General features: G+C 34.6%; 1 protein-coding gene across 1 annotated transcript in view; it reads left to right on the top strand.

Moving 5' to 3' along the window:
- Positions 1-4,082, top strand: part of LOC129750555 (homeobox protein 5) — a 57,041-nt gene extending 52,959 nt beyond the window's left edge. Inside the window, exon 7 of the mRNA XM_055745523.1 lies at positions 2,678-4,082. Coding sequence (XP_055601498.1) covers positions 2,678-3,391 — 714 coding nt within the window. The 3' untranslated portion in view covers positions 3,392-4,082. The remainder of the gene's footprint in view (positions 1-2,677) is intronic.
- Positions 4,083-12,243: the final 8,161 nt, after the last annotated feature.

Here is a 12,243-nt window from a genome sequence, read left to right as displayed (position 1 = left end):
AATTGATCTAAATAGCAATTTTTAAAGGAAGAAGGTTAATTTAAAAGGCTTGTTACTCATGTGACGCTTTCGAAATCTTCATAAAACTTTCAAATATCATTAAAAAGATTCCCAAAAACTGTTTTAGTAAAAAAAAATCTGGCTCAAATTCATTTTCATGAAGTGATCAACGATTTTGCTGGGTTGTAAAAGGTAAATAAAACATCACTCAGATGTCTCCGGTCAAATCTGATGACAGATTTGAATTTCTGGGAAAATTTTCCATAGGATAAGTAGGTATTATTTTAGGCCATTAAACCTGCGACTTCTTTTTTTTTAAATTTTAGGTCAAAATTTTCCCACTGTGCATGCTACCAAATAATTATATGTAGATATTATTTTTTTCGCCGAGTCTTTGTTAAATAGATTAATATTATACACCACTTTTTTCAACTCAACTGTCCAAAGTAGGAAGTTTTCTTGAATTTTCATATTTCACAAAAATTAGTTTCAAAAAAACTTTGTTTCAAACAAACAAAGTTTTATACAAATTCCTCAAAGGTTTTTACGCTGTATCAAATCCGCCGTTTACATGTAGGACATGAAGCATCTTCCCTCACATAACATATTATTTCGCGAGAACCGTGAAAAATAATCGTACTTTCTGCAAAAAAACTTTTTCACTGTTTTTTTGCAGAAAAAGTCATGTAAGAAAAACTGAGCATAATCAGTCCGCGTTAAAAAAAACCTTAGTATATATACTTTCTATAAACATCTTTTGCTAATGATATTCGTATAAGTTTGGCTATACAATTAACATTTTTTCAAAAATTTCTTAAAAGTTCCGCTTTTTCGGCTGTGTTCCGCCTTTTTTTACGAAAATGTCTCAGTTTTTTTCTAAAAGCATATCGCAGGCCTAGACTTGACCAATGCATAATGGGAAAAAAATTGTATAAACCGCAAAGAAATCAAATACCTTCCTTCCTACACAAATCAAATCTTTGATTCTAATTTTAAGTGGCATGCTCGGTGGAATGGAAGCTAGAACTAGAAATCTTTAAAAATATACTTTCCTTCAGTGAAAAAGGCTGGAAAATCGATTGGACATATTTGCAGAAGTCGCACAAGCTTACAAACGGAGATATAGTACATTTTTTTAGCACCTAATTCTCTAATATTTTGTAAACAATCCAGAAAAATACTGATTTGAACTAGAAAATTTTGAACAAAAAAAAAACAATCTTGTGAGTTTTTTTTTTTTTTTCAGAAAACTCATATGAAGGCTGCTTAAGCCACCACACGCTTCGGAAAATGGAGTAATGGCTGATTTGACTCTCAATTATCCTGTATTGTATATGAGTTTAATAAAATATGATTTATTTTCTGAGGAATGGAATGAAGGCTATTTGAGCCACCGCAGGCAACGGAAAATGTTTTTTTTTTCTGTTTTAAAATCAATTCCCTTATTTTTTTTAATATTGCAGAAAAGCGTGTTCGGTCGGACTTAATTTAAACCAAATGATAGTAATGTTATGTATTTTTTTCTGAGAAATCAATTGAAGGCTATTTGAGCCACCACACACACACAAACTCTGAAAAATGTAGCTCTATGGTTTTTTACCTTCCATTTCCCCTAATTTTTCAGCGATCAATTCTTAGTAAAGCTAACATATTAAATGTACTAATTGTGATTTGGAAATTCGAAAGATATAACCATTTTGTCCCAGTACAGACCGTTACAGGTTTCCTAACTTGTTGCCCTTGGTATTGCCCAAATGCGATGATCTGAAAGTTCTGGAAAGTGATATGTGACATGTCTGGTTCATTTGGGATTTTTGTACACCGCATAAATCGCTGAGTTCCGGAAACACGCTTGTATTTGGAAATTTAATTATCGTCCCAGTTGTCTAAATACGTCAATGACTTCTTTTATGATGGAATTCAGAGAAAAACATATCGTCAGGCGGTACTTAAACTTCATTCTGTGGATTCATCGGTTAAATGACTTTTTTTTCAACGATTTTTAATGGGAAATGAAATCGGATTCAAAATAAGGTATGGTTAAAAAATTACTAACCGCAAAGAAATAAATCTGCGAGCTCTCCTCTCAAGCCATTATTTCTATCACATGCCATAGTCTTCCATTTAAAAACTACCAATGAAATTTGCCAAAACTCGCTTTTGTGTTCCGTTAATGTCACTGTTCTGTTTGACTTTTGAACGTTTTATTTGCTTTCTCAGTCAATTCCAAACATTCAACATCCGTCAACTATTAGTTGATGGAGATCTTCTGCTTCTCGCAAACGCAGTAAGCTTTGCCAAAATTTGTTGGACAAATGTGTATACTGATGCCAAACATCGGATATGGGAAATCACAGCTGACTAGATTCGACGGTCGCGCGTCATGTTCCAATGCAAACACGCACGGAATGGTTACTGCCTCAAGTTGTTACTTTTGCCAAGTGTTTGCTGTTGCACTTTTGGATGTGAGGATAAAGTCATTTGTTCTGTGGATTCAATTACCTTCTTTGATTCTTCTGCAAATTAAATTGAAATTGTTTGAAATGTAACACGAGAAGGGTGCATTTAAATTTCTAGGAAGAACAGCTCGATACAAATTTACCATAACAAAAGGATACTTTCATGTAAAATCAGTATTCGAACCAAAGCTCATCATTTCTTTTTTGTCTCATTTCAGGTCAAAATTTGGTTTCAAAACCGTCGCATGAAATGGCGCAACTCCAAGGAACGTGAGCTGCTGGCCAGCGGAGGTTCCCGGGAGCAGACGCTTCCGAACAAGAACAACCCAAACCCGGACCTATCGGATGCCCGTAACGATAGGCAGTCATCGCTTTCACCTCCTTTGTCACCGAACTCTGTAACTCCTGGCAACACGGATCAACAGCCAAATCAGCAGCAACAGCAGTCACAACAATCCCCGCAGCCACATTCACCCATCCGGCAGCAACCTTCCCCAAAACCTCCGCTCATGATCGGTGGACTTCCGATGCCAAAAACGGCTGCGCTAATCAATTTTAAGCCAAAGTTTGAACTTACCAAACCTCCAAATGCAGGCGTTGAGTTCAAGTACGAATTCGATGACGGTCAGCGCCAATCGTCACCTCACCAGCAGCATCAACAGCACCCACACCCGGTGGCGAGGCCTACTCTGATGAATAGCTTCTACGGAAACATGGCAGCCGCAATATCGGATCGCGTTGCTGCGGATCGAGAAATGTTTATCGCAGCCGGTGGTGGAGCCGGGTCAGTTTTTAACAACACCATAAGCAGCAACAACAACAACCGATCCAACAGCTGCTCATCGTCCGAACATCTGCCATCCGGAATGTACTACGATGATTACGACTCGAACAATTCGGACGATTCTGACGAGGAAATCAATGTGACGTGACCTGATAGCGATCCAGAATTCGATCACTAAGTACAGCTTAATCGTATAAGAACTGCGTGGTGTTGTGTAATATATTGTAACGAGACAGAAAAACTTTCCTTTATTTACGTTGAAGCCTATTGTTACTCGAGATAACTGTAAAGAAGTGGAAAAAGGTGTAAATTTGTACAAGCAACAACTCGGACGGTTTTATGCAACCCTAAAATCATAGTGAAATACTAAAACAACAAAGGCTCCACCCAAGCTGAGTATATGTAGTGTCTCAGTCGAAACACGATCGTACTGTTGTAAATATTGGAGCTAACATAAAAGATCAACTTTATAATGTAGTAGTTACTCACATAACTTAGAATAAATTGATTGAATAGTTGATAGAGATGAGATAATTTCTTAAATCATTGTGTACAAGTAGCACCATTCAATGAGAGAAAGCGAGTCATAAACGTCATTGTGTAAGATAACGTCGATCGGTCGATCAACAGCAGTTGTAAATATGCAAAGGGAAAAGTTTAAATGTTGTGTAACGAACAAAGAAAAAAATCGCGTACTGCAATGATATACATAATTGGTATCTAAGTATATTTATTAGCACATACAACACACATACACTTCAAGCACTTAAGAATATTATGCACGTCCAGCCAAATTCAGGAGGACCTTAACTCAAATAGATATTGCCCGAGAATAAAGTGAAAATCAATAAATGTAATGAAAAAACACCTGAGTGTTGTTTTTGCTTCAAACTCCTTGATACACTATCAAAACTTTACTGAAACAAAGCAATCGAATAATTCCTTTTAATTCAACCAGTATACCGTTCGATTGCTTTGATTCAGTTCAGTACCAAATTGTTTGGAACTGTTAACACAAATTTAATCATTATAACACTTAATTTGGCTCCTTTGGCTCCTTACAGTTAATATATAAACCCCATTTTTTGTTAAATCTGCGACATATCTCAACTTTTGAAAATGATAAAGAAAACAATGCCAAGTGTTAAAATGAATAAAGATAGATATTCAGATAATAATAAAAAAAATATATATGAAAACATAAAATTCTAAACATCAACCTTTAATATCTGATCTCAGCTACGAATTTAAATAACAGAGTGACAATAAAGTTCCCGTACATTTTATAATACTTCAACAACCTAAAACTATTTTTTATATACAATCCAATAAAATCAACCAAATCATTCTTTGAAATCTTTGAAACTAGGCTCGCCAGATATTTTCGAAAAAAAAAGCGGGACACAGCCCAAAAAAGCGGGACATTATAAAAACCTTGGAAAATCCCTATTTTTTAGCCAAATACATATTGTACCGTTCATAAAAATAAGACACAAGCGCAGTTTACTTCAACTTTGGCTTTCTACTATGATGATATACAATATCTCAGGTTATATTCCTAGCACAATATTAAAATTTAAATTAAATCGGCTCGATCAAACGTTACGCCAAGTATAATATTTCAGGCTCGAACCAAAAATAACGATTTCTATTGAATTTTTTTATGAATAACATTTGAAAAACATAATCCTATCCAAATCTTGTAAATTAATTTTTTTCTTAAATACATGAGATTCTGATTTTTGAACTCAAAAGGACCATTCTTTCGATCTTTCCTTTTCGTTCTAATTTTTAACAGAAACTTGTTGGTTAATTAGTGAGTGGAAAAAATGTTGTTCTCACAAACCGTCCAAAATTCAAAAAAAATCACATTTCGCAGCTCAAACGCAAAAAAAAATGTAACTTGCGTATTTGGATTAAGCCGATAGAACTTTTCAAAAACCCACGTTAGATTTATTTTCCAACAATCATTCAACAAAATTTTGATAATATTATTATGTCACTTCTGAAATACATATTGCAATTTAAATGGTGGAAGTCGAAAAAGCCCAATTTTCGTTGAATTTCTGTACCTTAAGTTAAAAAAAATCAATTTTCGTAAAATAAAAATGTGATAGTTGATCTCAATTTATAAGAAAATTTGAACTAACAACATTATCAGAGTAAAAAGTTTAAGTTACAGTGCGTATGCATTCCATATCCCATGAATTACGGACTGTACTGTATACTTTCAGCCAAAGTTGTTTAGATCTAGTAATAAAAACTGGATATTTAAAAATTGTTTTTAAAACGTGAACACCCAATAAAACTTCCATCTTGGTATACTTAAGGCTCTGGAGTCAGAAATGTTGTAGTTGAGAGCAATTGTAAAGAAAGAAACCGACTTTTCTGAATAATTTTAATAGCCATTTTTGATAATCAACCAGGTTGGATATAAGGTTATTGAATTAAATTCGTTAATTCCTCCATACGGTCAAAATACATTAACTTTAATATTTTTAACCATAAGTTTATTGTACCTTAAATTATATCATATTTCCTGTTTTGTCTTATCCAGAATTTTACTAAATTAGAGAGATTCTAAAATTAAGTGTAAAATTTCACGTGATGCTTTCAGGATACCGGCAAAAAATTAGAAACTTCAATCATTTGGAAGCATCTTCAAGAATAATTTCTTCAATCGAAAGTAATTTGCATTGGTTGAAGAGCTCAAAAAACATTTAACTGAATCAGAATCTTCGTGGTATTCTAATATTATCACGAGTTATCTTATTTCGTTTTATATAAAAGTACAAAAAAAAAATGTTACTTATTTTGAGAAAATTTCCAAATAACATCACATTTAATGATATTAAATTGGAATTGAAATACAACTTTGGACGATTTTAATTTCTTCCAAGGTTAATCAGTGAAATGCGGGACATTTTGAGAATAAAGTGGGATAACAGGACAATTCACAAAGAATGTGCGACATGTCCCGCTTTTGCGGGATCGATGGCAACCCTTGTTTAAACCGATTAAAAATACAAGTTCAGCTCCAAACACCTTCCGTAGACCTCCGTACATATTTTCACCTAAGTAGAAAATGCTTTCGAAAAAAATGCTCGCTTATAAAACTTCTCTCAGAGTGTTTTCTACCAACGCTAAGATTTTCACGATTGAGCCACTTTGCCAGCAGTAATTGCTCAAGAAGGGTCAGCAGGAGCATTCTGCAGCAAAAACAAAAAATTCATGAAACATTTTCCGACATTTTTCATGAAAAACATTCTGGAGGACCCCTGTGCTATTTTTTAAGTGTATCTTCAAGACCTTTTTACTGCTAACCAATCAGAACAGGATCCTCTGTCTGTGACGATTGGATAGATTGACTGACAGTGTCAGTAGGCTTGGAGCTTAACGAATTAAGCCAAATCGACTATTGTTACTGTGGAGCCGACATAGATTTTTGTTCGAGATATGTTGTTATTCAGGTAAATAGTTGGAGTTGATCAATTTTTAAGCCGAGTTACGGTTTGGAACCTTTTTTATCAAGTTCGTCGTCACGCTCATTTTGGTAGTTCTATTAGCCGGGCCCAAATAAATTCTCGCAGCGCTAATATAAAGAAGGAGAGCTCCAGCTGTGCAACGTGTGGCTAAATTGAGCAGCTAACAATAGTAAGAGAGCGTGACACGTTTTTGATGTGACGGTGCCTCCCAGGAAATAAACCCGTCACTCGAATATGGGTCCCATGGCGACGAACGTGTTATAAAGTACGGGAATTTTATTGTCACCCTGTATGTTTATTTCTATCGAATTGAATTTTTGATCCAAACATTGGATTAGAATTTTATTTAGGAATAAAAACCGAAAGAGTTCATCTATCTATCTGATTTTGAACTTAGAAACATAGGAATTCTAAATATCAATTTCGGCCTGATTTTTAATTTCCAAAATTAGAACAAGGATAAGGTTTCGGAGCACACATACTTGAATGTATACTACCTTACGATAATTTAACTTTTGGATTCTTTATTTTTATTTTTAATTAACTCGTATCAACATGGCGATGCTGTGCGCATTGACGGTCCCGCAAAAATTAGTTCAAGGCTTGGCCTCTTTTCCAAGCCAACCACCAACGGAGACGGTGTTTGTCAAAATTCCACTTTTGTAATTAAGTCCAAGTAAAATGTCGGTAAAATAGAGTTTACTATTTTTGTAACGTTTTAAGAATGAGTGCGATTTTTGATTCTACCGAAAAAAGCTCTGATGATATCGATCCGAGCCATCAGGGGTAAACCTGAACAAACTCTAAAGCTGTTTTGAATCCGAATCGGAAAAAAACGTATTAATAAAAACATTTTCATATCATTATTTAAATAGACTCAAAAATTATTTTCTTTTAATTTCAAAGTCACGAAAACATATGAATGATTTCTTCCCTTTAAAAACAGATTAGCTGAATTTACTGGTTTGTGCTTGATTTCAATACACGATGAGCAATTTACCTTAATATACTATGGAGTACTTTTTGTCATAATTTTTAATTCTCTTAAATTTGTGCTACAATGAATATAAACGATCCATTATCTCAAATTTCACAAGTTATTACCAATAATTTCTCGAACAAACTTATGTTAAACGTCTGTTTCAATGACCATCTCATTTTTTAAGATGAAAAATCCAAAAAAGTTCATGACAATCCATCCAATTATTTTGTTTATCATAAATTTTACGCTTAATATTAAAAGAGAGGGACAAATATTTAACAAATTTTAATTTAACAAATAAATTTAACAGTACATTATCAAAATCAGATATAAGAGATTCAGATTGTAAAATTGACACAATTACCAATGATTGCCCTGAAGAAAGTTCAAATATAAAAATGTTAATCATTTACATGAAAGTTTCATTGCAAAGTTATTAAAATTTGTTATATGATTTTAATCGCCGTAATATGTATGATTATAATTTTAGTGGCATGAGAGAGAATTTATTTTAAAGAATTTGAAAGAAAGGTCAGGCATTAGCTCTCAAACCATTGGGCTCGCTATACATGGGAATTCTCTTTCTGGGTTTCTCATGTATAGTTAGCTAATGCAGAGCAAAGGTGGGAGCAATTCATGGGAGCTTTTCATCAACATGCCCTCTAGCCTGAAATTTCAACACCTATCAAGCTTTCTCCTACTGGCGCACTAATGCCTGTCTATCCACCTTTCTTTCAAATTCTATAAAATAAATTCTCTCTAGTTTTCATTCCGCCGCACATGCCATTAAAATTATAATCAGTTATTAAAATTTAGTGAGAATTCATTTCAAAGAGCATTTCTCATTCCGTTTTATCATTTTAAATCTTAATTTAATACAAATTTGCGGTTTATTTCTTTTCATGAATACTTTTATTTTGATTAACTTTATTATATTTATTTCGGAATTTAAAAAAAAAATCTCTATAAAATTCGGCGTAATTTGGTTTGAAAAATTTTTGTTCTATCTAAGGAATTTTTTTTAATAAAAAAAAAACTCGTTTGCATTAATTTGTATAGTTATCGTTTTAAGAGGAAGGAAATAATAACATACGGTCTTGTCTTTTTTGGATTATAAATCTGTTTCGTGTGCGACTTTTTGAAGAAAAAGTAACACAAGGCATCAAAATTCCGCATCTTTCGTTTTGCAATGAGTATAAGAGATTTATTAAGTTATTCAGGAGCGCTAAGTCCTAAGCGCTAAGATTTTTCAATTTTTTTACCTAAAAATCATTAAAAATAATCTGCACTTTTTTTTTTGCAAGATTAAAGAACATCTGAAACATTTTCAAAATAAAGGTTCTAACCCTCCAAAGCTGTTCGGGTCAATATGACCCAAATCCTCAGATTCAAAGCACCTTAATTATCATTCCAATGTACTGAAAATTGATTTTTTTAGAGACCAAGCTACCTTGTTTAAAGTGAGATTTTTTTTTTCTACCGGAAAATCTTGGATAACTTAAAATGTTAATCGGACCCCAACATATTTTCACATCGGCGAATAAATGAATTCTTGAAAATTCCAAAAATCAAAGAAGCACTTAATAATTGAAAAACTTTCAAATATTATAACTATTCTATATAAATTTAAATTGATTTTTGGGACTTTGTTCATTCGAAAACCAACTACAGACAATATGGTAAAACAAATTTACTTAATTTTGAAATATTGAGAATCTTTAATAAACCACCTGAGCAATGAATTTGATACCATAATCGCTCAACAATTGCTGTTTCGGGACGACACCAAACTAAAAGTCAAATTTCCCCAAAACGAATATTTCGCGAACAGCTTTCAATTGTCAACTTTTCCGAAGAACGCGATTGATTTTGACTTCTAAAAAAAAGAAATTGAAATTTTATTCTTGTTGATTTTTCAAGTTGCCTTCATAAATGATGTCAGACGAAGTTGAAATCTTGGCGATTCAAATTCCTGAAAATTGTAGATTTTTTTTAAAGCGTTGTAACTTTGAAATCTGAACATGTTAACAAGATCTGGTTCCTTGATTGAATATTACATTTATTAAATCAGCTTTTAGTTTTAATGTAGGATAATTAGATGATCAGTTATCAAAGATCGATTATACCAAAAAAATTAACAATCTTGAAATTTCCGCACGTCAAACGTCAAAATCTGACAAATGTTTTGATTCCAGGAAGACAAAATTTTCCGAAATCAGTTATTAAAACACAGGCACCGAAAATGCTGTTCCCTGTGTAATTATTGTACAGTTGAAATCGTTTTTAACGAATTGAGCGACAAGCGGGGCTACATTTGAATCCAACTGATTTCGAAAACCACGCGACATGCGTTTCTGCCGTTACTTTCTTGAACATGAAGGAGAGTAGCATCATTCTTAGCAAAATTGTGGACTTTATTGTTTTAAACATTGCAAGCAAGCTTGAACACTTCATTGTACACAAGCTTGTGTGCGTATAAATATTAGGGGAAAATATAACATCATTAACGGGTGTTATGATAGCGTTATTCTTTGTTATGCAGCAAGAAGCTTATGTGTGTCTCGGATGCTTGCATGCAATTGTTGCATGAAGATATTTTTATGGGAGAAAAGTCTTGAGGGAATCTATGAGCACGTTTTTCCTATCCAAAAAAGGCTCCAAAATTTTATAACATAGGGTTAAATATTCGACAGGCTTTTTTTTTGACTAAATAACAAATTTATTTACTTTTGATTTTTTGGTTTTAACAATAGTTTACATTTTAAGTGTTCTGCCTATTAAGGAATTTCATCTTTGGTTATAATGTATTTTTGTAATTGGAGATGTTGAGTATTGTATACGAGAGCTTTTTTACATGTCGAAACATTTGATTTTAAATTGAAATTTTTTCCTAACTACTTATGCTAATTTACACCATACTAACTAATATGTACAGTCTTAAATCTACAATTCGCGTATAATGGCGTGTTCTGAGGTAGAGCACCTCTCTCCATATTTTAGACTGTAAATACCAAACTTTGTTTCCAGGGTTTCTATGCATGCAAGTTCATGCACTTCGCTTGTTCTTGTCCAGGGAGGAAGGTCAAGGATCATTTTGAGGATCTTGTTCTGTATGCGCTGGAGCCGCAATTTGTGTGTCTGAGCACAGCCCCTCCACACCGGTACTGCATATTCCAGAGATGGATAGACAATTTGTTTATAGATAGCCATCTGATTTTTAAGGCACAGTTTCGACTTTCTACAGATCAGTGGGTACAATGCCTTGATAAGAGTGTTGCACTTATTAATAGTTTTATCAACATGCGCTCTAAAGATTAGATGCCTATCTAAGGTGAGTCCAAGATAGACAACTTCGTTGGACCACTCGATGAGAGAGCCACCGAACCGTACCTGACAATCAGCCGCTGGAACCAATCTAGGCGATCTCGAGTGTGGGAACACGATGATTTTAGTCTTGGCTGAATTGATAACAATTTTCCAGCTGATGTAGTAGTCATTTAGGGCATCCAGGCCTCTCTGTAATTTGTTTGTTAGAGCTCGGATATTGCGACCCTTATACATGATCGCAGTGTCATCCGCGTTTTGGGACGTAACGCCATCTCCAGGAAGGGGTGGGATATCGGAGGTGTAGATGTTATAGAGTAGTGGCCCCAAGATGCTACCTTGAGGCACACCCGCATCGATGTTGAATTGTTCTGAGCTCACTCCTTGTAGAGAAACCCGGAATGCCCTGTCTGAGAGGTAGCTCTTTATGATCTTTATCAGATAAAGTGGGAAATTGAGGCGCTGCAGTTTGTATACCAGGCCGTCATGCCAGACATTGTCGAAGGCTTTTTCAATATCCAAGAGCGCCATTGCGGTTGTTTTGGAAACTGATTTGTTACGCTGGATAATGTTGGTAACGCGATTTAGTTGATGGATTGTGGATCTGCCTTTGCGAAATCCAAACTGTTCGTCGGGGATGACGTGATTTTCATCAGCAAAAGTGATCAAACGGCTATGAATTGTCTTTTCAAATAGCTTGGAAAGAGCAGAGAGCAAGCTTATGGGGCGGTAGCTCAAAGGGGCAGTAGGATCTTTCCCCGGCTTTAGTATCGGTATAACTTTGGCCAACTTCCACGCTGATGGGAAATAACCACGCATCCAACAGCTGTTAAATATATTAGCTAGGAAAGCAAATGTGTCATGGCTCAGATGCTTTAGTTCGATGTTGAAGGTGTTGTCTGTCGTAACCCCACGACATTGTCAAAACCGGGGGCCTTCATATTCTTGGATTTTTTGATAAGTTCAGTGAGCTCATCAGCAGTAACTCTTGAACCCTCTGAGAGTAAACTGTTTGAATCGACAGCAGCGACTCCTTCTTCAACCAGTGATTCGAATGGGCTTGTAATATTGGAACCCAAGTTGTGTGACGAAACAAATTGACGCCCTAAAGCGTTTGCTTTCTCGAGGGGGGTAATGAGAAGAGTGTCGTTTTCAGTCGAAACAAGCGGAGGAATTGGTTTTGGTTTCTTTTTCAAGATTTTGGTCAAG

Source organism: Uranotaenia lowii, chromosome 3 (genome assembly GCF_029784155.1).
Source record: "Uranotaenia lowii strain MFRU-FL chromosome 3, ASM2978415v1, whole genome shotgun sequence".
Lineage (NCBI taxonomy): Eukaryota > Metazoa > Arthropoda > Insecta > Diptera > Culicidae > Uranotaenia > Uranotaenia lowii.
Note: the sequence above shows the minus strand (reverse complement) of the source record. Positions and strands in the feature narration are given on the sequence as shown.